The following is a 26973-nucleotide window of genomic DNA, read 5'->3' as shown; positions in this document are numbered from 1 at the left end:
TTTTTGATAAAAATCAATACTTACCTTTATACCTTATTTATGATTTACACTTATCATGTAATTGTAGTTTCATTAACAACAACTACGAATCAAAACGAAACCCTAAATTTTATCATAACTTGACCTTATTTATTGGTTGATTTTATTGAAACGAAATCCTAAATTTTGTTATATGCTTCCATTACCCTTCAATTTACCTAATAATAATGATTTGGGCCGTGTGCATTGGCCCAACTTTATTCAAATCAAATGAGCATTACTATGAATCGACTTAACCATTGGCGAGGAAAGAGAGAAATCCTTGAACCAGCCGAAAGTGGCTGCTTTTCCACGCTCTCGTCTCTCTCTATCTTCAACGGCTTTCTTTATGCTACGAACTGAACTGCACACTCACCATGCCCAAACCCTAATTTCCTTCGACATCCTTCGAGAATGGTGCCCTTGAGAATTCTTTTCTCTGAACCTATATCTCTGGCATGAGAAGGATACCGGAGGAGGTAAGAAGACGTTTTGAAGTAGTAATTTGGATGCAGCAATGGCTGAGCTCGATCCATCGAAGAAAGTGGCCGATAGGTATTTAAAGCGTGAGGTTCTCGGGGAGGGTACCTATGGTGTTGTATATAAAGCCATTGATACTCAGGTAGGTCTTTGCCCATCCTTTTTAACACGATTCTGCATCAAGGTGATATGCTTTCTTTGCGTGAAAAGCTTAACGCCTTCGATGACTTTGGAAGAAATATATGGGAATAGAGAAGAGAGGGGTAATTTGAAAAGTTGTAGCTGAAATTAGCTGTAATTGATTTGACGATAATTTCGAGATTGCTACGGCAGCTAGGATGGAGGAACATGGCGATGGCTTCCGGAGCTATTTAGAGTATTTTTTCGAGTTTGGTCACTTTGGTTATGTTTCAATGTGGAGTGTCCGGTTCTTTTGTGTAAAATCAGATTTGTTTACCTGAACTGTATCTCACGGTAGCTGAATAGTTGTCTGGGCTTAAGGCGTTAGTTCTTTTGTTTACTTGAAATTCTGATTGTTAGCTGCTTGAAAAATTGAAACTTAAACTATATACTCAGTTTCATTAAATCATCGAAGTAGGATTTTCAACCTGATTTACCGACTTCCTTTCTTACTTTCTAGACAGGTCAGACGGTTGCAATCAAGAAAATTAGGCTTGGGAAACAAAAAGAGGGAGTAAATTTTACAGCTCTTCGAGAAATAAAGCTGCTTAAAGAGCTCAAAGATTCAAATATAATTGAGTTAATTGATGCCTTCCCTCACAAAGGGAATTTGCATCTTGTATTTGAATTTATGGAGACAGACCTTGAAGCTGTCATACGTGATCGAAACATATTTCTTTCCCCAGCTGACATAAAATCATACCTTCAGATGACGTTGAAAGGCCTTGCATATTGCCACAAGAAATGGGTTTTACATAGGTATCCAAAATTTTTATAATGCTATTTTTTTGGCTGTTTAGCTGTTCAAATTATTTAGCATCTGGATACCTGCGACTTACTTTCTTGTTATAATATGCCTGCTGGCACTTTCAGGGATATGAAGCCAAATAATTTGTTGATAGGATCAAATGGTCAACTGAAACTTGCAGATTTTGGTTTAGCTCGGATATTTGGGAGTCCGGATCGTAGATTTACTCACCAGGTATACTTCTCCATCTTTTGTATTATTGATATATGCAGGTGAAGATTTCTTGCTTTGAAATCCCTCGACTCGAATTTGTTATGCGTAGTAGCTGTTGCTTTTAAAGCTGGTCATATTAAATGGTCTGGTTATGTATTGACTATTATAGATGGAATTGTTTTTTCAATATAAAATAGTACAGGCCCAGAACCCATCCTCATTTTATTGTGGCCAGATATTTCATCAACGTCCCTGAATTTCCATTCATCTCAATCATAACACATATGTCTGCAATATTTCAAAATAGGTGTTTGCTCGATGGTACAGAGCACCTGAGTTATTGTTTGGCACTAAGCAATACGGTTCTGCAGTAGATGTTTGGGCAGCAGCTTGTATTTTTGCTGAACTACTACTTCGTCGTCCTTTTCTTCAGGTATGTCTATATTTGTAAATATAAACGGTCCTTTACATGATGAGGGCCGATATGGTGATGTCTTTCCCATGAGAATCATATTTTCTCCTCCATTTTTATGCTTGTGATATGTAGACTTCACCATGTAAATAACTGAAGCATGAACTTAGTCTCATGTATTAATTAGTCTTTCTATTTGTAGTGATTCCATATTGACATTCAAAATTGAGATGTATGATACAAAATATGAGAATTTTATGTTGTGCTCGTTCTTAAAAAGTGGAGAGTGGGAGTAAATGGTTTTTCCCCATATGCATGTGCAGCAGCCTTGGTCACACAAGCACGGTTGCCTAGGCAATCATGCTCCCACGGAAAAAAAAATTGTTGCATTTGTTCTTTTCACTCATTTTATTTTTTTCTCTACCAGAAAACTCATTGGCTTCAATGCGAGCCCTCTCTTAATAACAACCAACCAACCAATGTATATTTTGAGCTACCAAATTAAGCATGGTACATCCACATGGTTGTGTATTTACAAATCAAACTTAGAATTACTGCATACAATCAATTATGAAGCTTCCATCTATTTTGGATACTAAATTGTCGAGTATGAGTCATATCCTATGCCATGATAAGAATGTTTCTATAAACACGGTGAGTCTTGCATTGCCTACAGTGCATTAGACTTTCCAAATATGTTTTAGCATGAGAACTGATTCTGCTAATACCAATGAGGGAATATTTAGCTCACAAATTTAACAACCCTTAGTTTATTAAGCTTATAGTTGAGCAGCCTATGTTTAGGTAATCTTTGTTTAGTTTCTTGGAAGAATGGGCTGTAGAATCCTGAGTTTGTGTAGATGGTGTTGTTAAGATGTGGTGTAAAGGTAAGTTTCATAGCTTGTAAGTTTAACTAAGCCGTATTTTCTTGACTTCAAGTTACCTCCATATTCGTTTGCCAATTTTTTGATAACTATACTCTTCCAAGAGCCCTAATGCTTAGTCACTGACAATTATATGCCATTACCGTATTTTCTCAACTTCAAGTTACCTCCAGATGTTATTCGTTTGCCAATTTTTTGATAACTATACTCTTCCGAGAGCCCTAATGCTTAGTCACTGACAATTATATTCCATTATATTTTGAACCTGTACTTGCATATTGTTCTTGGATTATATTATGTAAAATAGATTTATGTTCAAATTTTGATTTCTTGTATTTCTTTTGATTGTATCTTAAATTATTTCTGTCATTGACAGGGTTCAAGTGACATTGATCAATTAGGGAAGATTTTTGCAGCATTTGGGACTCCTACGCCTTCACAATGGCCTGATATGTTATACCTACCTGATTACGTTGAGTTCCAATATGTCCCTGCACCTCCTCTACGATCATTGTTTCCTATGGCTAGTGATGACACACTGGATCTCCTATCAAAGATGTTTGCATATGATCCAAAATCTAGAATTACCATTCAACAAGCATTGGAGCATAGGTTTCTTTTTTAATATATGAAAATATAATTTAGAAACCTATAACTGTTTTGGATACATTTCTTACAGTTTTTCCTTTTTTTAGGTACTTCTCATCTGCACCACTTCCTACAGATCCTAGTAAGCTTCCAAGGCCTACTTCAAAGCGTGAACCTACGAACTCTCGAGTTTTGGACTTAAATTCAAATGAGGGTCCTACTGTCCTCTCACCTCCCAGAAAGTCGAGAAGAGTAATGCCAGAGCGTGAGGCTTTTGAAGGAAATGCATATAGAGCTGATAGGCTTGATGACCATGTTAATGAGGTGCGAGAGGTAGCTGCTGGAAATACAAGCAAGAATGAGGCAGTGCCTATGTCATTGGATTTTTCTATTTTTGGTGGAAAACCTCCAAATAGACCTACAATTAACAGGTAAATTTTTCTCATTCTGCAACAATAATTTTATTGTGTAAATTGCTAAGCCGATTGTCTGCCTTACTTGAAAATGGGTTTGAAGCCATGGTATATAGGTCTGGACCTTCTTGAATGTAATCTCATAGTGCAGGTCTGAATTAATTGAACTTTGACATGCCATGGGATAGTAACCTTTCTTTATTTTTATTTTTATTTTATTTTTTAAATAAATATTTTTTATGAAGCTGTGAAAATTATAATCACATTGGCAAAAGGTAGACAACTTAAGGACAAGGGGCAGAGAGAACCCTCCCTAAGAAAAACTACCGTAAAAAAGCCTTCCAATTTCTAATTATAAAGGCAAGGCTATAGCCTATAAGAACACCCAAAATCATGGGATAGTAATCTTACAGGTCCCCATTATCAGAGATACAAACCGCCGTGTCACGACATTATCAGAGATACAAACTGGATACTTTTTTTTTTGGGGGGGATAATAAACAATTTCGTTAGTTGAATGAAATTTTTGAATGAGGGATGTTTTAAGATAGTTGGACCAAGTTTTATTTGTGTTTTGATTGTAAGTACCTTATTGTGCAGTATGTAGTGTATTTCTTTGATAACTAACTGCAATATCAACATGTTCCTTAATACTGGTCGTGTCCCTTGAGCTGTTTGCTTTAAGTTTTTCTCATGGGAAAGCATATAGTAGTGGTTCTTGAATGTGCATGGTTGGTCCATCTGGATGGTGCTTCAGCATGGGCATAAAACCCCTCTTTGGGTAACTTGTACACCTCCTAAGTCCCAGCTTGGGATGGGGGAGGTGTTGTGAAATCACAACCCGTGGGCATAATATAAAGACCACATAATCACTAATTTAATAACTAATGTATTTAAGGATTGATTAATTATTTTTTAATTAATAAATGGTGACAAATTAGTTCACGAATCAAAGCCTACCGAGAGGAAAGATGCAGACTATTTTTATATATACATCTTTTAATAAGAAACTAAACATATCATATATCATTTAAGTATGCACGTGGTCTTCATAACACCTAGAATTCTGAATAGTTTTTGTATTTGCCCCCTCTGGCAGTGCTGACAGATCACATCTTAAAAGGAAATTAGATCTTGAATTCCAGCAATAAGGAGATTCTGTATCAGTGTACTGCAATATGAATTCGGCCTTTCAATTGAATGCTAGCCTGCATTTATGAGGTACAATATCTTTCGAGTTTGTTTGAACCTGAACTATTCTGTTTTTTACTTTTCATGTAACCTCTCTTTTTGGAAAGAAAGATCTCTCATCCTGTAATTTCTATGATCGATGAGTTTTAGCCCCCTTTCCTTTCCTCTTCCCTGCTAGTTAGTATTTTAAACGGTGAGTGTTCTTCTCAATTGAGTGCTTGGAGAGATGGATCCAAATTTCCGTATGTTTAAGCGGCTTTGTAAACTCTGTTAATAATGCACCCCTTGTAATATTTAGATCAGTTCAAGATTTCTGGTGTCCGTTATTCAATATTCAGTATTCACTCTTTAGTTGGCTTAGTTAAAAGAAATCTTGCTGTATATCCTCACATGATTGCTATTTGGTTGTTTTCTAGGGCAAATTGTGGAATTACTTCCCAAGGTAAAGACTGCCGGATCGTTTATCTTTTACCTTATCCCCTTGAGCGACTGCTAAATTATACCGGTGTTTCATTATGTAATTTTTCACATATAGCTAATTGAAGTTGATTCATTTGATCTCTTATCAAAATATTTGATGCCTCTGCCTTGGACCATTTCTGCTACAACTCGGTTTTGGGAAGTGTAACACTTTGACAGCTTCGAAGCAGTATTCAGTACACAGTAACAAAATGAAATAAAATTATTATACATTGTGCAAAGATTCACTGATTTTTCTTCTATCATGTGTGTTGTGTGGTGATTACTATTTGGTTAGTTAAGGCAACTGGAGAAAGAACTTCCACAGAAGCTTAGACTGCCAAAATTTGCACATGATGAAATAATTTCAAATGTTTTAGAGGCTTTTATAATTATTATAGACAGAAAATTTGATTTATTTAGATGGTCATAGGTAGTATTTCTTCAGGTTCCAGAAAACCGTATTTGAAAGTGTTGGATCCATTAAATTAGTTGTGAATGATTAAGAGGATGTTTTCGTAAATTACAAAAGATTTTGAACATTTCCACATTTCCTTTTCTCCAGGTAGGGAGTTTGATAATATGAACTTCAATAAGATAATCAGACAATCTAATAACATATTTTTATTAAATTCTCTCCAGAAGTGAAAATGCTCCCTTTTAGAATGGGATTTTAAACTCAAGCCAAATAATTCAATGCCAACAAAAGTTCATTGATTATATAAAACATATAAGTTTTGATACATCATTTAAGTCTCCAACAATTATTCCAATAATTATATATCATAATAATTACATATCATAAGCTTACATTTCAAATTGCTTGTTCAATTAATAGTTTTAAGATTCTCCAACATCATGTTAAGAATAGCTAGAAATTCTGGACGAATATGCTATATATTTGATGAGAAGTAAAAATGAATATAAAATATTCGAGTGACCGAAACCGAAGCAATTATTGGAGGAGAGAATCATAGCCGAAAAGAGGATTCCTCACTTCTTTCTCTAATTTAAAACCGTGCAAGAGAATTTCTAGCTTGATCTACGGCTGAAATGTTAGATTTCCTTAGTATTCTCAAGGTGACAACCCAGGAGTGGTGGGCTCTGGCTATTTTGGTTAGGAGGGAGTTTAGGAGTTTGGAGGAGGAAGAAGATTGAAGGAAGAACATACTCTATCACATAGAGAATTACTTTCATTTAGGCGATGAGACTATCGTATAGGCTCTCTCAATGTATTGTATAAAATTTCCACAATTCGTGTGACTCTAATATGGAATTATAAAATCAGGCGTCTGTGATGTTCGTCGCTTGGCTGGAGTTGTAATCGCTGAGACATTTCTGATGAAACTGTGCTTGGATTTTAACACTGGGCATTCGAGGCAAGATTTGGAGAAAGATCTAAGGATATGGACTGTTGGTTCAATAACTCGGATTAGGAACTTCTACTTTTTTGGTTAGTGATACGAAATCTCATCTGAGTATTGGTTTGAGTCTGTATGGCGTTACAGTATTTATTAGATTATATTAGATTGTTTATGCTTCCTATGATATATCTATTTATTTTCCTGATGTTGGATTCGATAATATCTTATCTGCTCCCAGCTGGTTTGTTATAGCTCATACTATATTTTATGTTGTTGTCAGCCGCATTTATTAAGTAAGATGTCCCTAATGTTTTAAATGCCCAAGTCTCTAAATTTTCAAGATTAGGTTTAAAAAGTCCTTTTTATAACAAAATCATCAAATAGGCCATTTTCCCTCTCCCTATTCTTCAAGTTGCATTTGGTTGAAAATGAGAGAAAGAGAGAGGATGAAGTGGGAGGGGAGATATCAAGAGAGAGAAGAGGAGATGAGGGAGAAGGAGGAGGGAAAGTAGAGAGAGGAGGGAAAGATTAAAAGTATAATTCTTTTTCTAAATCATCTTGCCAAATTAGCCATCTAGTGGATTTTTTATTTAAATTTAATGGTTTTGTTACTAGAGGGAAGAGACCCTTTTAACCTATTATTGAAAACTCAAGGACTAAGATGACCAATTTGAAACATTTTGTTTAATCCTCAAGGACCATAAAGGAATTTTTCCCTTAAAAAATGTTGAGAAAAAGACGATATGCGAGCATCATTAAGGGTGTGTTGCCTTAGGTATAACCTAAGCACACCCATTAGAACAATGATTGCCCATTGCAAATATTGTTGCTTGTTCTGATGTATGTTTTATTCTGCATCTAGTTTTCAAATTTAGAATTCTGTAATGTGCTCACATCTTGGTCTATCGTTGTATTGTTCAACAGTGACAATGTTGTTCTAGTCTTGCATGTTAGCCTGATTGCTCCACATACAGAGGGACTGTGTAATCCTGGCCTCTGTTTGTAGCCGCTTCAGCCTGAAAAAGAAGATGAATTTGAACAAATAGCAATTGTGATGGAGAAAACTCATAATAAGCAATTACAGTGCTGCCTCACCTGTTTGTCCCAGTTTGTGCGAACGGTTACTCCAAGCAAAAACACCACTTGCACTAGAAAAGCACATACAACACCCAACCAGAGTCCCTGCAGAAGAAAATGATTTAAGGGCCAAAAACAGAGTTCAAAGATTCAGAATTGGGGAATGTCTATGGAAATGAAATGTTGATGGGAGAGACAAGGTTTCTGCCTTTCCTTTCATGTTGAAGACAAAAGCTAAAGATATGGAACAAGGAATTCCCACAAGGTAAAAAGAAGCCAAATTGATATTGCACCCATTTTCTGCCAACCACATCCTCTTGCAACTCCTGAATTTGTGGAAAAAACATTTAAAATAACTTAATCACCAACAGAATTATAGATGCACCTGATTAGAGTGCAGATGATAACACATTACATGCACATAATGTAGTTGAACTAATATATCTCGAAAGATCATGATATTGAGTTTAATATTTAAGGGAAAAGCTTGGAGATTATCTTTGATTGGGCGTAATATGAGGTAATCTTGCAGAACTGTTTCATAAGTAGTCACATTTATTCGTTCTTTTTAGGTATAACAAACGTGGAAGTATGAGAATTTGAACCTCTGACCATAAGGGAAGGAGTACACGTCAATTATTAGTGAACTATACTCATGTTGACCATTAGTGAGTCACCATAAATAATGAACAAAGAGAATAGAATGGGATACCTAGAAATTGTAAACAAGATGGAAGGAAGATGGTTGAATGCACCCCTTATGAACTGTGGTGCTATCCACTTGAGTTATACTAAAGCCTTCTCCCACAATGAAAACTTGCTGTGGTTGAACTGTCTTTCTTGAGAGCATACTACTAATCCAATAGACCTCAATTATATCATCACCTTGTGCAATAACTACCGCCAGACCACTTCGTATCACACTTTATAACCCTTCAATTGAAGGAAGAGCCATCCTTTCATTGGGACACATGTCTACTAGTGCTCTCACAATCAAGAGAAGTAATGCTTGTAAAATCACTAATCAACCTAAAAGTATAAGCTGATAATCAACACTTCCTTTAACTTGTGAGCTTGAAAATTTTTAAGAGGTCCAACAAGTAAAAGTTAATATCAATTGGAGAGAAAATTATGTTACAAGGGTTTGAACACAAGACTTCTACTAAACAAATGAATTACAATGTTATTTTTAGTGACTGTTGGGAGTCAAGGGGTCTTCATTTTGGCTTGTCCTTAACTGATACATCTTAGTTCTTCTAGGCACCTTTAGAATTTGAAATTTGGTGTTGCAATTTTATGCCTTTTAAGAGTGGTTAATGTATTTAAGCGCAAGCAATGATAGGGAAGTATCCACAATGAAACTCACTCTTGAAAACCAATTAGAAAGGGATGATATCAAGTGCATAAGCCCAATTCTTGTCACTTTGGGAACATGCGGATTGCCGCCCTACTGAAAGGGCTCCCCATATTTGCCACGTACGTGGGTTTAGTCCTCTAAAGCCTGTTAGAGCTCTCGTAAACCTTCTTGCTCATGGTTAGATCAATTGGTTTTGGGTCAAATAGGAAGTCCTTCCTTTTGTAGGCTACCTTTTTCCCTCATCTCGAATGAAAAAATGAAGACTCTTTCGGGTGTAAGACCTAGCCTGATTTTTTCTATTTCCTTTTCCTTAGAAAAGTGATTGATATCAAAGAGTCTTAGTCCCGTGGATGTCTGACTGGTGGATGAGGGTATGGTTCGGTCATTCTATCCAGACATGATCACTAATGTGTGGTTTAATTGGGTTCCTCCCATAAAACCTTCCTCCACGAAAACCTTCCTCCAATACCCGAGTCTTTTGCACATTGAAAACCAGTCTGCAAGGTGAAGGTGCCTAAATGCTCAATAACCAATTTCATCCTTTGTTTAGCCACTTGAGACTCCTTGCTGTATCAAAGATTCAAAGGTGACATGACCATCCAACAGGCCAAGTAATTTTCAGTACAAGGGCCTTAAAAATGATATTCTCATCAGTTGAGAACTTTCTGATGCCTACCAGGTCAAAAGTTTAGAGTTGAAAAGTTGACTTCAACTTATTGGAAGACACACACACACACAAGAAAAAGAGCAAGCACATGATAATTAATAAATTAAATTAGCAATAAGTTTTTAGAAGGATTTCCAAACAATCTAATGGGATTTCTGAATGTTAATGCAAGCTAATATGGATGAGTACCTGAAAGAACGCTCTGGACACCATCTAAGAAGCTAGAAAATGCTACAGTTGGCATCATAGTTGCAAGGTATCTGACAACTTCTTCTTCTTCACTATAAACTTGACCCCAGAAGTCACGAAGCAGAATCATGAGAAATCCTACCAGAACACCTTCTGCAACCACCATTACTAACACAATATACGCCACGGTACGTGCTGCTTGTGGATGTTCAGCCCCCAACTCATTTGATACCCGGATACTATTATTCAAAAACAAGTAAAATAAATTGACAGGTAGAGAAAAAAGTTTGTTTACATGATGACTACTCATGAAATTCTAGCAATCATCATTGTAAAGCACAAGGCTTTGGTTGGTTGAAATATCAATATTGACAAAGGAGAAGCATAGACTAGGATTATTACCTTACAGCCGCACTAAGTCCATAAGAAATCATCCAGAATAGTCCAAATATGTTAAGGCTGAAACAAGAAATTCATCTTTTTAAGAACTGCATTGGGTACATAATGATTAGAAAGAATTACTAATCAGTCATCGTAGAACAAAAGATCTGCCATAATTTACCAACCAGATAGAAAGTACTGAAGTTTCTAGCTTGGGGTTAGGGAGAAGACCAGAGAGAATAACCATCATCTCAAATGTCCAAACTTTCAAGCTGTTGAAATCATGTCAGCCCATTTATTAGAATATATGACCATTTTGGCTAACAGGTTACAGAACTTTGGAACTAAGTGGTATGAATATTTCATTATAATTTAAATCAAACTATAGTTAAGAAAGATACCACAGCATAATAGCTGAAGGAATTGAAATCCTAAGGAAAGCAAGTACATTGTGCAGAGCATCTAATGTAAAACCTGTCCATGTTTCTGAGCAACTAGAAGAGGTCTTGAAATAGAGTGCTATCAGAAATACATTGATCCAATAAGAGATTGAATTTGCCAGAGCAGCTCCTCTAATTTGCAGTTCAAATTTGAAAACAAATATCCAGCATAATAAGATGTGGATTAAAGCAATAACTCCAGAACTTGGTACCATAGGGAAGACAATGTTTTGAGTTTGTAAGAATTTCACCAGACACTAGCCGACCATATGCGAAAACACTTGGGATCATGTAACGGGCATAAAATCCAGCTCCTTCGGATATCTCCTGATCTTGGTGCAATGCAATTAGAACCATTTTTGTGTTTGTTGTAATAATGGCAAGAAATATGCTAACAACTAAGAGAACGAACATCACACATTGAGTATGTATTCCGAGCATATGATATTGCTTTGCACCGAACAACTGCCCACATAAGGTATCCAATGCACTAGCCATTCCCATCTGATTATACAATAGAGATACAATGATTTGTTCTGGATAACTTGGTCAAGTAAACAAATTATGTGCACAGTTCATGGAACACTAGAAAGATGGACTAGCCTATATTATGCATTTCTTCAACCTACATTAGTTTAGTTTTTACTTTTTACTTTTGAATGATGAACTAAGATGAATAACGTGGTTTGATCAGGCTAAAGATATTGTTCTAACGTTGTAACACAGAAACTTTGTTAAATCACCAAATAACCAAAAAACTTAAGCTAATGGATGAAGGTAAATTTGATGTTATATCAACACTTTAACACTCCCGTCACTTGTAGGCTTGCAAATTGTTTAGACCCTCTTAGACCTCCTGCTCTGATACCATGTTAAATCACCGATTAATCCAAAAGTTTAAGTTGGTGGGTGAAGGTAAATTTAATATTATATCAACACTCTAATAAAATCAAACAACATTTATTTCACTCTAGCACTTTCAGCTTCAAATAAATGTGGAAAGTGATGGTCAAACATTGTACAGGGAGGTGGCTCTAGTTACTGCATCCTATTCATTACTGGTTAGAAGCATATAAAAGAATAGATGTTGAAACCAAAAATTTTGGTTCCCGAATGTCTAGATAAGGAGAAATAGAGCTCACCAGGAAGCTAAAACCTGTGACTGAAACAAAAGAAGTTGCCATTGAAGCTGCTGCCAGAGCCAATTCACCAAGATGACCCACAAACATCAGAGAAATTATCTGTAAACAGTATTGTAACAGACCGACAGAAAATAGAGGCCCGACCAACAGTAACTGTCTTTTCACTTCTTTCGAAACTTCTCCCTGAAAGTCCATCATGCCTCCTTTTGCTTCATTAAAACCATTTGAAGGCTTTGTCGAACAGTCATAACAAAGAATTTAGAACCATCCTATCAGTGTTTAAAGGAACAAGATGGAGAATTAGAATGTCTATGAATCAATTCAGAGATTCCATTATCCTTGGTCATAAAGAAATTAACATATGGCTAAAAGCAACACTTTGCAATGATGACATTATACGAATATTTTCCTTTCCTCGGAATATACAACCTCGAGATCCAAGTGGAGTTTCAAATCAAAGTACTTAGCACAAAATCAAACCATACCCCATTTTCGCACAATTTTTTGTTCCTCTAGCTAAAGAGGAATAGTCGTCCAATTCACTATATTTAATTCATCAATGAAATTGTTTCCCTTATTAAAAAAAAGCATAAAATCTTTTCAAGGCCGTTGAATGTTAACGTTAGTGAGGAGGGAAACATAAAGATTTGGTAGGAACTCAAAGACCCTGGTCCAATTCACTATAGCTAGAAGGAAAAGGGGAAAGAAAATAGGAAATGGTAGTGACTTAATAATGTAAATATCACGATGGGGTAGGGTCTTTTGGCATCTTTCTATTTGATAACATGGAGTTCCATCTCAAAACTAATTGGCAATGAGAGGAGTAACTCATCTATCTTATTAAGATTTTAAGGTCCCTAGATTTTTCTAACGTGGGATCCCCAATATATCCCTCAAGATGGTGCCTCTTTTGTGTTCAACATTTTTGGAACGGATCCTAAATTGTTTTTTAGATCTAATGTTTGTTTGGGCTTCATGGACTCTAATACCATATTAGATAACATGAGATTCCATCTCAAAACCAATTAGCCATGAGAAGAGTAGCTCATCTATCTTATTAAGATAGTAAGGTCTCTAGATTTTTCTATTGTGGAATCTTCTAACATTTTCTTAGTAAACAACAGGCGCATGAATGGAGTTAGCAGTTGTTAGAACATGTAATCCCATATTTCTATGCTTGTATGATATAATCCACTTCGAGAGTAATAGTTGTCTTAATATCGGACAGTATTTGTATCCTCAACTTGTCAATAAAGAGTTGGGAATGTGAAAATTTATAGTCTGGTACTGGAGTGAAATCTCTTGAAATTAGAACAAACCTCTCAAATGCTTGGAGAGCATGAAACTCCCACAGGCTTCTTACAACTATTTTGCTAAACTCTTTCTTCTTAGTACTATCATAATTCCTAAGAATTTTTTATGAAGAAAGAAATAGCGTTTACATAAGCAGCTGCATGAGAAAATATTAAGTTATTTTGGGCACTATTGTCTATAACTGCACTGCTGTAAATTCCATCTCACCAGACAGGAAAGATTTATGAATCATGATTGCAAATTCTTGGTCATAATACTTGGAATCAACCAACTTATAGTGAACTTGAAATAATAAACAAAAATCACAGATTTATCTCTAAAAATACACAGAAATCTGAAAGAGGAAAGGCCCTCCACTAGCAGGAAAAGTGCAGAAATATTTCACATGAGATTCTTCCTCCTTTCCTTCCGTGGTGGGAGGCTTGCTTCCTTCTAGCATCATCAAACCAAAACATGAGATGAAGTAAACTTACAAGATTTTATATTAAATTTCTACCCAAAACAGGACTCCAAAGACGAGCTCACCATGTATAGAAACTCTTAACATAAATGCTCACCTATGGCAGCAGCTAATAAAAAGAAACAATAGGAAAAGAGGTTGCTTACTCTGTTGTTGTCAAGGAAGCTTGGTGCCTTCTCTAAACTTTTGTGAGATTTCTCTTTCTATTATTATTATTATTTTTTTATGAATTCACATTCATGCACAGTACCAAGTGTCCCAGTTTAGGGAGGTGTGCCTTAACCTGAAAAATGACAAAACTAAAATGGTGACAATTTTCCAGAAGTACAGGAGATAACTGCAATTGGAATTATGAAGCCAGTATGACATATAACCTTGTCTTTTTAAAAGGAATTCAGGAATTCATGATCACCAGGATCAGAATTATGAACTGAGAGAAGAAACAGCGTCCTAAAACTGAAACATAAGACCTTAAAATGCAGTTATTGTTGTGTTGGATTGTAGGGGACATGCTCACTTTATACCTTGTATCTGTTTGGTTGCTTAGCTTTCTCTTCTGATTATTGATTGGATCCGTTTGGTTATTAGTAGCCTTGCCTTTAGCTGTTTGAAAACATGTATGAACTATTAATCCTCAGTACTCTCCCTTTCTATTTGAAATATCTCAATGAAAGTAAGAATTTGGATATATCTTTTACTGATGAGATTGAAGCTATAACTAGGAATGATCATCATTTAAGAGCATTACTTTTGAATATTATAAGATCATCATTTAAGAACATTACTTTTGAATTTTATAAGCTTTTTGAAGTAGAATTGACTGCATTTGTTGGTTTTCAAAGGATAACTACTGTATGGAGGATTCATTGAAAAATTTCTCTAGACCATCAAAAAGTTTCTTTAAACCTCGAAAAGATCAAAATAATTCAGCAAATGATCACAACCCACCTTTATTCATAAGGGTAATGTTCTCTTACAACATATTTTCCACCGTGATGCTGATGTTGATCATGTTCATTAAGCATTGAATTTAAATATAATTTTACATAATTTCCCTTTAACTTCGATGGGTAGACAGAATGATTTCCATGGAAACTGAGAAACCGACTTCGAGAGCAAGAATCTTAAGGTAGTTTTCGTCCAAGAAAATGAGGCTTTTGGGATTGTTTCCACAATTTGTTGACTTTCAAAGACAAGTAGCTTCACATCAAGAGATTAATCACAGAGTTTCTCCACCAAAATCTTCAGTTTCATGAGATGGCATTCACTGGAATTACTGCATCGTACACTCGTTCTGTAGCCATCTTCGCCTAAAACAAGGGATAAATGCATCAGAAATATCAAATTTCAAGGGAATGAAGGAAAGTAGAGATTTGAGTTTAGAGTTGTACTTCTTGGTCCCAGTTAGTGCGGATGGTAATGATAGCAAGAGAAACTGTTTGGACAGCAAGTGCACAGATGATGCCTAACCACAGCCCCTGTTAAGGAACGTTTTCAAGAGAAAAAGGTTAAAAAATGGATCAGTGGCAATTATAGGAAATGAAGTAAAATAGCGAGAATGAAGGTGGAGATCACTGTGATTATCATTTTTACCTTTCCGCCAACCTGCAAGACAAAAGCAAGCAAGACTGCAGATGGGATTCCCACAAGATAATATGATCCAAGATTGACATATGCACCAATTTTCTGCCAACCACATCCTCTAGCAATGCCTGCATTTTATTTAAGCAAAATAAAATTACTTTCTGCAAGTAAAATGTGTCTGGTTAGATCACATAGGATAAAAAAAATATCGTACAGACAGGAGGATCAAGTTATCTGCGACTGTAGAAATATAATCCCAAGTCTAATATTAACAAAACAAAGAACAGCGAGATTTAGCAATTTACCCATGTCAAAGGAGACTGGCAGACAGGTTAAATTCATAGGATTTCATACTATTTATCAAGGTTTACCAAAAAAAAATCTAATATTCTGTAAAGAACTTGCTGACTGGTTTTCTGCCAGAAAATAGAGTTTCAAAAAGATGATGTTTGATTTCTTAGAAACCAAATCGACACGAGTGGTGCTTTTTGGACAAGTCCTCTTTCCTTTCCATTTCATGTCTTAATACCCAACTAGAAAGTGTCGTTTTTAGACCACTTGATTTGGAAGTTGATTTTAATGATAGGGGCCAATCACAACCACAACAAGCTAGCTACTGGCCAAAAAGATAACACTGTAAACTATCATGGTTGTTGGCACATGGTACTAAATTCAAACTATGATGGTCACCCATCAATGATTTCAAATTTCTCATGAGTTTTTAAAGTGTTATCCAGTTAGATTGGTGATAATACATGGAAGCTGTGAGATTAATGTAAATGCATGCAAGTTGATTCAATCAGTCATGAATATCAAAGAAACGAGAACTAGTTACAGTAAGAGAATTCAATCATTGAATTAGAACTTGGACTCTCAATAATTGAATGCTAGCAGAAGGGTGTCTAACTCACAATCAATGGATTCCACCTCTACAATTTTCGATCCAAGGCTAGCTCGAGTCAGAGAAGAAAAATATACGATTGTACAAGAACTACAAAATAAGAACCTGATAGAACACATTGAAGTCCATCAAGAAAACTGGACACTGCAATTAGGGGAACTATGTCCGCTACATATTTGACCACTTCTTGTTCGTTGCTATAAGCATAACCCCACACATATCTTATAAGAATCAAGACAGTCCCAAGCAATAGCCCCTCGATAATGGCTATTATCATAACTACACATGCTGCTAGCTTTGCTGCTGCAGGACGACCAGCTCCTAGTTCATTTGAAACTCGAGTGCTTACAAAATACAGTAGAAACATAGAAATCTCAGTTACAAATATATGCTATCTACTCTTAAAAGAAATGCAAGGTTCTCAGTTACCCAATTCAGGAAAAATGGAGAAAGACATGAAAATGATCACTTTTAAGTTATTGGTAGAGAAAATGGAGATTCTTCTGCGAAACAGTGGCAAATTTACCTAGCAGCAGCACTCAGGCCCATTGGGATCATCCAAACGGTTAAATCTGTATTAAGGCTGGTAATGAAATGTGATGGTTAAGCTAGAGGTGGTTAGATAAAGGAAGAAAACGAGCTTGCTCTTGAAGAACTGATGTATCTAGTTTATACCTGATAGAAAGCACTGATGTCTCTAGTTTTGGATTTGGTAGAAGTCCAGACAGAAGAACCATCATCTCGAATGACCACAATTCCAGACTGTTGAAAATCTTTATGAACATTTTTAGAGAACCGCATCTTTGTGATTATGATAAAAGGAGAAACAGTAAAAGTGAATTACCAAACCATGACAGTTGAAGGGATTGCAAGTTTAAGAAAATATGGGACGTTGTGGAAAGCCAGCCCTGAAAAGCCAGTCCAAGACTTCGAACATGAAGAAGAAAGCTTAACATAAAGTATCAATATCAATGCATTGATCCAATAAGAAATGGAGTTTGCCACAGCAGCTCCTCGAGTTCCAAGCCCAGCTTTGAATACCATAACCCAACAGAGGGGGATGTGAAGCAAAGCTGCTATTCCAGAACTCATCATCATTGGGAAAACAACATTTTGGGTCTGTAAGAATCTGTTCAGGCATTGAACAAGACCATGTGCAAAAAGGCATGGTATCAAGCATTTAGCATATTTCCCAGCTTCTACTGAAATTTGAGCATCTTGGCCAAGTAATTTCAGGATTTCCCCTGTGTTAGCCCAAATGAATGCAAGAGGAATGCTCACAAGTAAAAGAACAATAATTGCTCTTTCCATATGGATACCCAACATATGATACTGCTTTGCTCCATAAGATTGGCCACAAAACGTATCCAGAGCACTAGCCAGCCCCATCTAGACATGTATTCAAATTGAGACCAGTTGAGGCATCATTCTCAATAAAACCGTGATTTATTGAGTACATCTGTTATATATGAGACATCATGGATAGAAAACAAAATTGCAGAATCCAAAACCAATAAATACACAACCTCTTTGTTCGCTTTGTGATGCTAAGTAAAAACGAATAATCGTCTTCTGGAATAAGACAGACCACCGACTTGTGAATGTTGAAATAATTATATTAAACTATGGCATCGACACAATATTTATGGATATTGAATTGTTAGAATTGAGAATATAAACGAGTAAGATCTTCCTCAACTAAACACACCAGAGTTTTAAATTCACAGCATTTCAACGATCAGAGTAAGATCTTCCTCAACTAAACACACTAGAGTTCTATGTTTAGCGTATTAGAGACCATAATCCTTACATCCTATTTATAAACTCTTCACCGATCCAAGAAAGAGTTACTGAAAATCCACTTAATAAAACTAAATACTCCATAATAGTTTATGGAACTATTTAATTATAAGTTACTTTAATTAGTCAAAAAATATAACTATACCAATATGTTGTCCACATATAGTTTATCAGAATAAAATTGATTAAATAATCTAGCAAATGTAGTCCTCCATAAAAAGTTTGAAGGTAGATAAGTAAAGACCAATGGTTCAATCTCCCATTCTACTTAGAACGGAAGAAAAAAAAAATGTACATAGCAACCGCAAGGAGATATAAATTTCCCAAGAAACAAACAGAAACCCAACTCACCAAGACGGTGAAACCAGTCACCGCTGTAAAAGAAACAGCCATGGAAGCACCGGAGAGAGGCAATTCGCCGAGATGACCCACAAACATGATGGAAATCATCTGCAAACAGTATTGGAGAAGACTGACCGACATTAGAGGTCCTGCTAGCCATAGCTGCTTCTTTACTTCCTCAGCTATCAGTTTGCTTCTGATATTCTCATAATTTATTTGTCTCTCGTCTTTCGAATTCACTTCATCTTCAGATGTGTGAATAAGGGGTGAGTTCAATGACGAGTTCTGATCTTCCTCCTCCATCTGATGCTCTGCTCACAGGCAAGAAGAGAGCAGGGGAGGTGAAGATGAAGGTTCCATATAAATTATATATAAAATAGGACAATTGTTGCCGTTGACGCCTGTTTTGCCTTTTCACTCCTTAAATATGCTTTTAAATTCTCAACCACAATATCTTTGGGTTTTAGCTTAAATTCTTGGATCTCTATGACTCTGGTCTAGTCGGGTACTCCCCCAAATCATAGATACTTCTATTTATAGTCTTCGAGAGGTCGAGAGGTTCTTTCTGAGTTCTTGGGACTTGGATACAATTCTGTATGTGATTTGACTTCTCACCTTAGACTTCAGTTAGATTGTGACTTGGGCCCAATCAATTTAATCGACCTCAGCCCAATTTACAATTTTTGTGCCCAAAATCAATCGTGTGCTTAATTGCCCTTCAACTTGATCTTTTAATTTGTCATTTTGGGTTATTTAGATTGAGGGTGGTTTTAAAAGTTAATTGGGAAAAATAGATGGTTTTGAACTTATTTAATGAAAAGGGGTGGTTTTTTTGTCTCCATCCCAATGCGTCTCTTGAAGATATGTACTCTGAAATATTTTATTATTTCTTTTTTAGTCCTGTACGTTGCATTTAAAAAAATAATAATTAAATCGGTCCTTCAGGAATATTTTATTTAGTTTCTTTCCCCTGTACGCCGCATTAATCGCACACAATCACTTAGTAAACTATGCGATCGTTTAGTAATTATACACGATCGCACATAATCGCTTAGTAAATTATCCACGATCGTTTAGTAATTATACACGATCGCACACAATCGTTTAGTAATTTACTATGCGATCATTTAGTAAATATACACAATCTCTTAGTAAACTATGCGATCGTTTAGTAATTATAACGATTGCACACAATCACTTAGTAAATAATCCACGATCGTTTAGTAATTATACACAATCGCACACAATCATTTAGTAAATTACTATGCGATCATTTAGTAATTATACACGATCGTTCAATGCGTCATTCGGGAATATTGTATTTAGTAAAATACTATGCGATCGTTTAGTAAATTATACACGATCGCACACAATCACTTAGTAATTTATACACGATCCCTTATTAGATTATATACGATCGCTTAGTAAATTATACACGATCGCTTAGTAATTTATACACAATCGTTTAGTAATTTTAGTACAAATTTATTTAAATGATGGCTTAGTTATTTATTTGCTTAGTTAATGTACAAGACCAATTGTATTCTACAAATTTAGCACAAATTTATCTAAACGAAAACTAAACGATAGCGTAACAGTTAGATAAACGATCGCTTAGTATTATCTAAACGATCACTTAACAAAACCTAAGCGATTGCTTAGTTTTAGCCAAACGATCACTTTATAAATTAGTAGACGATCGCGTAATGGATATCTAAATGATCGCTTAGTATTATCTAAATGATCAATTAACAAAACCTAAACGATCTCTTAGTATTATCTAAACGATCAAATAACAGAACCTAAGCGATTGTTTTATAAATTAGTACACGATCGCATAATGGATATCTAAATGATTGCTAACAGTTAGCTAAACGACCACTCAATATTAGCTAAACGATCACTTAGTATTATCTAAACGATTGCTTATTATTAGCCAAACGATCGCATAATGGATATTGAAACAATCGCATAATAGTTAGCTAAACAATCGCTTAGTATTCTCTAAATGATTGCTTAACAAAACCTAAACAATCGCTTAGTATTCTCTAAATGATTGCTTAACAAAACCTAAACAATCGCTTAGTATTAGTCCCATACGCCGCATTTAAAAAAAACATTAAATTGGTCACGCGTACGTCAGAGTGAGTTAACTCACTCTGGCGCGCCGCGGGCAGATTGCGTCTATTGAACAGACGCATTCTGACCATTCTGACCAAATTTGGCGTTTTCCCCCCGTTTTAGCATAAAAAAATCCCACATTTTACCTTCATTCCCACCGTTTTCATCTTCTCATTTCACAAATTTCTCTTCCTTTACCAATATCATCTCCTTTTCACAGATTTCATCCTCCTTCACCGATTTCATCTTCCCCTTCACCGAAACCTTCATTTCATATTCCCCTTCATCACTGAAGCCCTCATTTCATCTTCGCCCAAAATAAAATTTCCTTCATTTCTTCCACATTCTTCATTTATTTTCAAATACCGATCATTTTCTACCTTCATTTGTTTTAGTGTAGTATTTTATTTGTTAAGTCGATATATTTTTGTTTTTTTAACTTTGAATTAAATTTTTGATAATTTTTACTTATTTTTTTAATGTTTATTTTGTTAATAGTGGATATTATTCAAAGTTTTTCTGGTAAGTTGGAATATTTGGTAAGGTGCAAAATTTTTTTTGGTAGTGTGTAATATTTTTCTTTTAATAAGTTGATATATATTTTTTATAGTGAGCAATATCTATAAGTATGTTGATATATTTAATAAGTCGATATATTCTCGGTTGTTACTTTTCTAGTTGGTATTTGATTGATATTTAGATTTTTTAAATATTACATCATAGTCTCAAATTATTTATGTTTAAACATATAAAAAAATCATTAATAAAAAGAAATTTAACGTTCTTAATGGAAAAAGAAATAAATCTAAAAATAGGTTGAAAGAAAATTTTAACAAATTCTAAAAATAGGTATTTAAATATATTCTTGATGGAAAATAAACAAAATTTTTTAAATGTAGAATTTATATTTAAATCTTTTTTTATTTTGCCAAAATTTTAAAATTTATTAGTAGTTTTTAATATAAAATTAAGAATATGTGGAGAAAAGAATAGTGATATTATTTTTTAAAAAATATTATATGTAAAAATAATGGTTTTTTTATACTTTTAGTAAAAATAATCTAACAAAAAATTTTAAAAATAAAAAATTATCCTTAATTCATGTTAATAGTTAAGAGTTTAGAAACATAAAAAAAGTCATTAATAAAAATAATATAATATATTCTTAATGGTTATTAATGTAAAATTATTAATATGTTCCTAATGTATATTATTTTAGAAAAAAAAATATTACATAAATATCCATAATTTTGTATTGACTTTTTTTTTTGATACAATGTTTCTGAGAAAATTCTACAATAAAGTCATTTAAAAGGTATGTATATAGTTATTTACCCATTATTTGGAATGATGTATTCATTATTGAATATTGAATGTTAATGTTATTATTAGTAATATTGTATTGTTGTAAATTTTTTGATGATTAAAGAACAAAGTTTCATGTCAATATAAAAGAATATTTATTAATGATTTATGGTCAAATGATAATGCATGTCTTAATATTTTGTTTGTTTATTAAAAAAAAAAACATTCATTTATTTGTACATATTAAAAAAAAAAAATAGTAATGACACATTAATGTTGTTGGCCTAATATATATACTTACAAATATTATGATAAATATCATATTGCATTTGTCAAACTGCTATGGATGTTGTGGAATTTTTATGTTATATGTACTGAAACATTGTTAATGAGCCAAAAAGGATAGAATATGATAGGCAACCATCTCTTCTTATAAACATGCATCGTCAAGTTGACTTCAACACATTAATCGATGGATTATGTGATGCATTATCCATAAATAGAGATGATGAGGTAGAAGTAATATTTAGATATGGTAATTATGTAACGGGATCTACTTTCTATATCCCCATCTCATTACGAAGTGAGACTGATGTACGGTTCATGATGAGCAATGCTCCATACCCTCCAAATAGAGTTGAACTGTATATATCCTAACCCAGTGTCCCAAGTCCAGCATCAACGAGAGAAGAAGTTGAAACTACTATTCAGTTGGAAAGCCATGTTGTGGAGGATGAGCAATGTGATCTAACTATTGCCACAAACGGCGAATAAGTTGAAATAGACGATGATGATATCGATCTAGATGAACTACCTGCTCAATTTTATGGCGTACATGAAGTCCCCGAAACATTTACTGAGATAGACCTGAATGAGATGACCATTGAACCCGATTCGACAACAGGGGATGACAGTAATATGGGGTCTGATTCACTGCTTAAGAGGATGATATTCAATTCCAAATTGGATTTAAAAAATGCAGTGAAAAACTATTCAATCATTTGACATCAAAATTTTGAAGTTATTGAGTCGAAGAAAACAACATGGGATGTCAGGTATAAGAGATATGGCAATGAGTGCACGTGGAGACTTCGCGCTGTTTGCCGTAAAAAACACGGTAAATTTGAAATCACCCAGTACAATGGCCCGCATTCTTGTATGTATGCAAGACTGAGTCAGGATCACAATCAATTGGACTCAGATCTAATTGCATCTGAGGTAAGTAGCATAGTGAAAAAAAATCCGTCAGTTGACATCAAAACATTACAAGATATTATCTTGAAACTGTATGGTTATTCCACCAGTTACTGGAAAGTGTAGGACGGAAGAAGAAAGGCAATTGCGAAGATATTTAGAGATTGGATCGAATCGTACTATTTGCTGCCCAAATGGATGAATATCTTGCAAATCACAAACCCCGGTACAGTCATCCATTGGAGGCTAAATGAGGTGGATCATGATGAAAGGTTTGTAATGTTCAGTAGCGTGTTTTGGTTGTTTGGACCTGTTATCGAGGCTTTCAAGCATTGTAGGTTGCTACTTCAAATTGACGAAACCCATTTGTATGGGAAGTATGAAGGAACATTGTTAATAGCTACCTCAGTAGATGCAAATGGTCACGTCTATCCGGTTGCATATGCCATTGTATCGGATGAAAGTGCTGACTCGTGGGGCTGGTTTCTGAGGAATTTATAGGATCATGTGGTACATAGAAGGGAGGGAATGTGTCTAATTTCAAATAAACATAGAGGCATTATATCTGCAGTTAGAAATCCTAGCAACGATTGGGTTGAAGTACACCACAGATTTTGCTTGCGACATGGGAGTAATTTTACAACAAGTTCAAGAATAGTTTATTGAAGAGTCTGGTGTATAGTGCAAGATCAAAAATTTCAAGTTTGGAAGTTTAATGACCGTATGACCGAACTTCAAACAACAAATCCTAATTGCTTACGATATTTTTACTTTCATAGATCCTAAGCAGTGGACAGGCACATGATGGTGGTTATCGTTATGGATGGCTATTACCACGATGTGGCCGAAAGTACAAATGTTGTTCTGAAAGGAGCCAGAAAGCTACCGATCACTGCACTAGTCCAAGCAACATTCTACCAAACTATTGCTTATTTCGCCGCTCGTTGTGTAAAAATAGAGACTACCCTTGAATCGGAGAGTGTTTGACGAGGTAAATTATTCACATCTTAGTTACCCACGTTTTTATACTAACTATCGAGGTATTCTAAGTAATTGTCGTATTTGTCATAGGTATGCGGTAAAGAAACTAAGTCACTGGGAGCAACGTGCAACCAAACATTCCGTCAACATATTTGACCATCGAACAGGATTGTGTGAAGTCACCATCTCAATCAACCCAATAATAGTAAAGGGTGGAAACATACACCGAATAAAGTTAAGTGAAAGAACATACACATGCAATAAGTGGTAGAGTTTTGGAATCCCCTGTTCTCACACTATGACTGCGTGTAAGACCATTGGGGTAGACTACTTTCACTACATTGAAGACTATTACAAAATTCCCATTTATCTAGCATATTATTCATCCTAGTTTGAGCCCATCCTTGATAAAAAAATGTTGGCCTGATCCTAACTTCCCAACTATTTATCCAGACAAATCACGAGTTAGTAAGGTTGGAAGACCGTGTACTTTTTGCACGCAAAATGAGATGGATTGATGATAACGGACAGAAATGCATGTTATTACAGTGCTAAGTTATTAAACAATGCAGATTTGAGATGATAAAAATATACAAGATTGCGTCCAAAAGCGTTAAGTTTACAATATTGCAGTCGCATGCGTCCATCGCATTAAAACAGTTAACTTATGTATTTTTGTGCAGAATATGATTTGACGCAAGACAGAAAATGCGATCCAAAGAAATCAACGGCCAAGCGCATCAAAAGATTGCGTTACCACAAGGTTATGTGGTCATTTGCGCTCGCAAATATCTGCTAAAAAAGGTTGTTGTATAGAGCAGCGCAACTTGGTGGGCACATCTGGGTGAAAAGCATAATAAATCACGATGGGATAGAAAGTTGATGACGGTCGATTCCGAATTAAGTTGACAAGCCGTTAACGATCTACTGTAGCAAGTACACTCAAATTTTCGGTGACAAATATTCAGCGCATCAGACAGAGAATTAATGTTATCCCATCAGTGCAATCATAAGAGAGAAGAAGCCTTTCACCCCAAAGCTCTATAAATACTAGAGGCCACCTTCAGTGAAGAAGTTCGACAGTTAGAGAATTTTTCCCTTAATTAGAAGTAGCCTTGTTCTTAGTTTTTCTTTTATTTAGAAAGCCGAAGTGTGGGAAGTGAGATTGTACCAAGAGATCGTTCTAGTGAACTTGGAAGAGTGCCGGAAGCATCGACATCAGAGAGAGGGCCAAAGCAGGAACATTTTTTTAGCAGAATAGAGTTAACAGTGTAAAAGCCTTGGGAAGCAAGGAGTAATCGAATGTAGGGACAACCCAAACAAACTCCTTAATGAGAATAAACATGTCATTAATCCCTAAATTAACTAAGCTCATTATAAGGACAATTTACTTAGTTACTTAGAATTACGTTCTTGGATTGATTAAGACATTAAGCAAGAATGACCAATTTTATCCTAATATATTTTCATTCTGTAGGTTTTGTTATTAATTAGGTGATCTTAGATAGCCTAGATATCATGCTATAATTCGAACTAAAACCTATTACTATTAGATTGAACATGCCTTTGAAGGAAATCAAATCAGAGATTTCCATGAGCAGCGGAAGTGATCGTTCCAAATTTCAATCTGATTGAACACAAAACAATTACATTCTCAAGCAGAAACATACAAGTTATGCATCAATAGAAACTACAACATGCTTTAATAGAATCAAGGGATAGAGTATGCGTACCTTTGAAGAACCATTCTTCAAGTATCCCTAGAACGAAGTCCAATGCATCTACAAACAACACACAAACGTAATGAACATACTGCAACCAACAACACGAACACAACGAACACAGCCTCCACGAACCCAATCGAGTCTCACTCAATTCACGAACTGAGTAAAAACACTACCATAAGTGTTACCTTGGTATTCTCGGTGTGAGAATTCAAGAGTAGTGGGCTATGTATGACCTTGGCTTGAGAAAGAGACTGGAGGTCTACGATCAAGTAGACGATCAAGAAAGTGGGAGATAAGAAGCTAGTCTATCGCATAGACGATGTGCTCGATCATTTAGTAAATGAAGCCTATCGTATATACTTTGCTACTCAATCGTGTAGCAACGATCAGTTGAATGACTATCGTATAGTCAATTCTACACGATCGTTTAGTCTCTGTCAATGCTATCTCTTAGTAAAACTCTTTTACTTGATAGTGTTGGGGATGGTGCCCTAAACTCTCGTTGGGTTCTATAGTTTGTAAACATTGTATTGAACAAATGCTTGTGATGTAATAATATATGATATTTTCTTCACTATTGTCTATGGAACATTGGATGTTTTAATTGCTTTACCACAAACCAATAAACTAAGATCCCTGATTGTCGTTGTAACTTAAGCATGTATGTGGAGACATACAGATGGATCATGTTTTAAGAGATAACCAAAATGGTCTATAGTATATGGATATAGGAGGGAAACCTTATCCTGGTAACGCTACAGATGCGGCCCGCTTTGTAGAATAGTTACAAGTGTTGTGACTTGCTACAGATGGTCTGATCCTAATCATTCATGTGGAGACATGTAAGTGAGGGCATCCTATATAAAGGAGTTTGTATAAAACTGGACCACGAAGTGTTATACAGTCTTGTTATATAACACCGTTCATGACAAGACTTCAACTTCACATAGGATGAGCAATAGATAACATGACCTCAATCCTGAGTGAGTTGTGGGAACTCCCTGCCTTTGAGGGGCGGTTCTTTTGATTTGCATGGGTACA

The 26973-nt window shown here is 35.3% G+C and overlaps 2 protein-coding genes and 1 pseudogene across 3 annotated transcripts; 1 reads left to right on the top strand and 2 right to left on the bottom strand.

The window, feature by feature from the left end:
• The first annotated feature begins 270 nt into the window (after nucleotides 1-270).
• On the top strand, nucleotides 271-5828 carry LOC120071942 (cyclin-dependent kinase D-3). The gene is made up of 8 exons (XM_039024379.1): nucleotides 271-640; nucleotides 1139-1437; nucleotides 1552-1660; nucleotides 1947-2072; nucleotides 3312-3547; nucleotides 3631-3954; nucleotides 5036-5157; nucleotides 5544-5828. Exons 1-7 carry the CDS (start codon nucleotides 536-538, stop codon nucleotides 5085-5087), a joined length of 1251 nt encoding a protein of 416 aa, XP_038880307.1. The 5' UTR covers nucleotides 271-535; the 3' UTR covers nucleotides 5088-5157; nucleotides 5544-5828.
• A 2289-nt stretch (nucleotides 5829-8117) lies between these two features.
• LOC120071819 lies at nucleotides 8118-14215 on the bottom strand (annotated as a pseudogene).
• A 685-nt stretch (nucleotides 14216-14900) lies between these two features.
• LOC120071818 (protein DETOXIFICATION 16-like) lies at nucleotides 14901-18907 on the bottom strand. 2 transcript variants are annotated; one of them, XM_039024207.1, is made up of 8 exons: nucleotides 18614-18751; nucleotides 17307-17921; nucleotides 17138-17224; nucleotides 16989-17045; nucleotides 16568-16806; nucleotides 15571-15689; nucleotides 15369-15455; nucleotides 14901-15287 (listed from the first exon to the last, which is right to left on the bottom strand). In XM_039024207.1, the coding sequence occupies exons 2-8, from the start codon at nucleotides 17849-17851 to the stop codon at nucleotides 15228-15230; spliced, it is 1194 nt and encodes a 397-aa protein (XP_038880135.1). In that variant the 5' UTR covers nucleotides 17852-17921; nucleotides 18614-18751; the 3' UTR covers nucleotides 14901-15227. The 2 variants fall into 2 exon arrangements, with proteins under 2 accessions (XP_038880135.1, XP_038880134.1); XM_039024206.1 differs by having other exon boundaries at nucleotides 14903-15287; nucleotides 17307-17851; nucleotides 18614-18907.
• Nucleotides 18908-26973: the final 8066 nt, after the last annotated feature.

The sequence above is a fragment of the Benincasa hispida genome, chromosome 2, assembly GCF_009727055.1.
Source record: "Benincasa hispida cultivar B227 chromosome 2, ASM972705v1, whole genome shotgun sequence".
Lineage (NCBI taxonomy): Eukaryota > Viridiplantae > Streptophyta > Magnoliopsida > Cucurbitales > Cucurbitaceae > Benincasa > Benincasa hispida.
The sequence above is the reverse complement of the archived record's forward strand: the minus strand, read 5'-3'. Positions and strand labels throughout refer to the sequence as shown.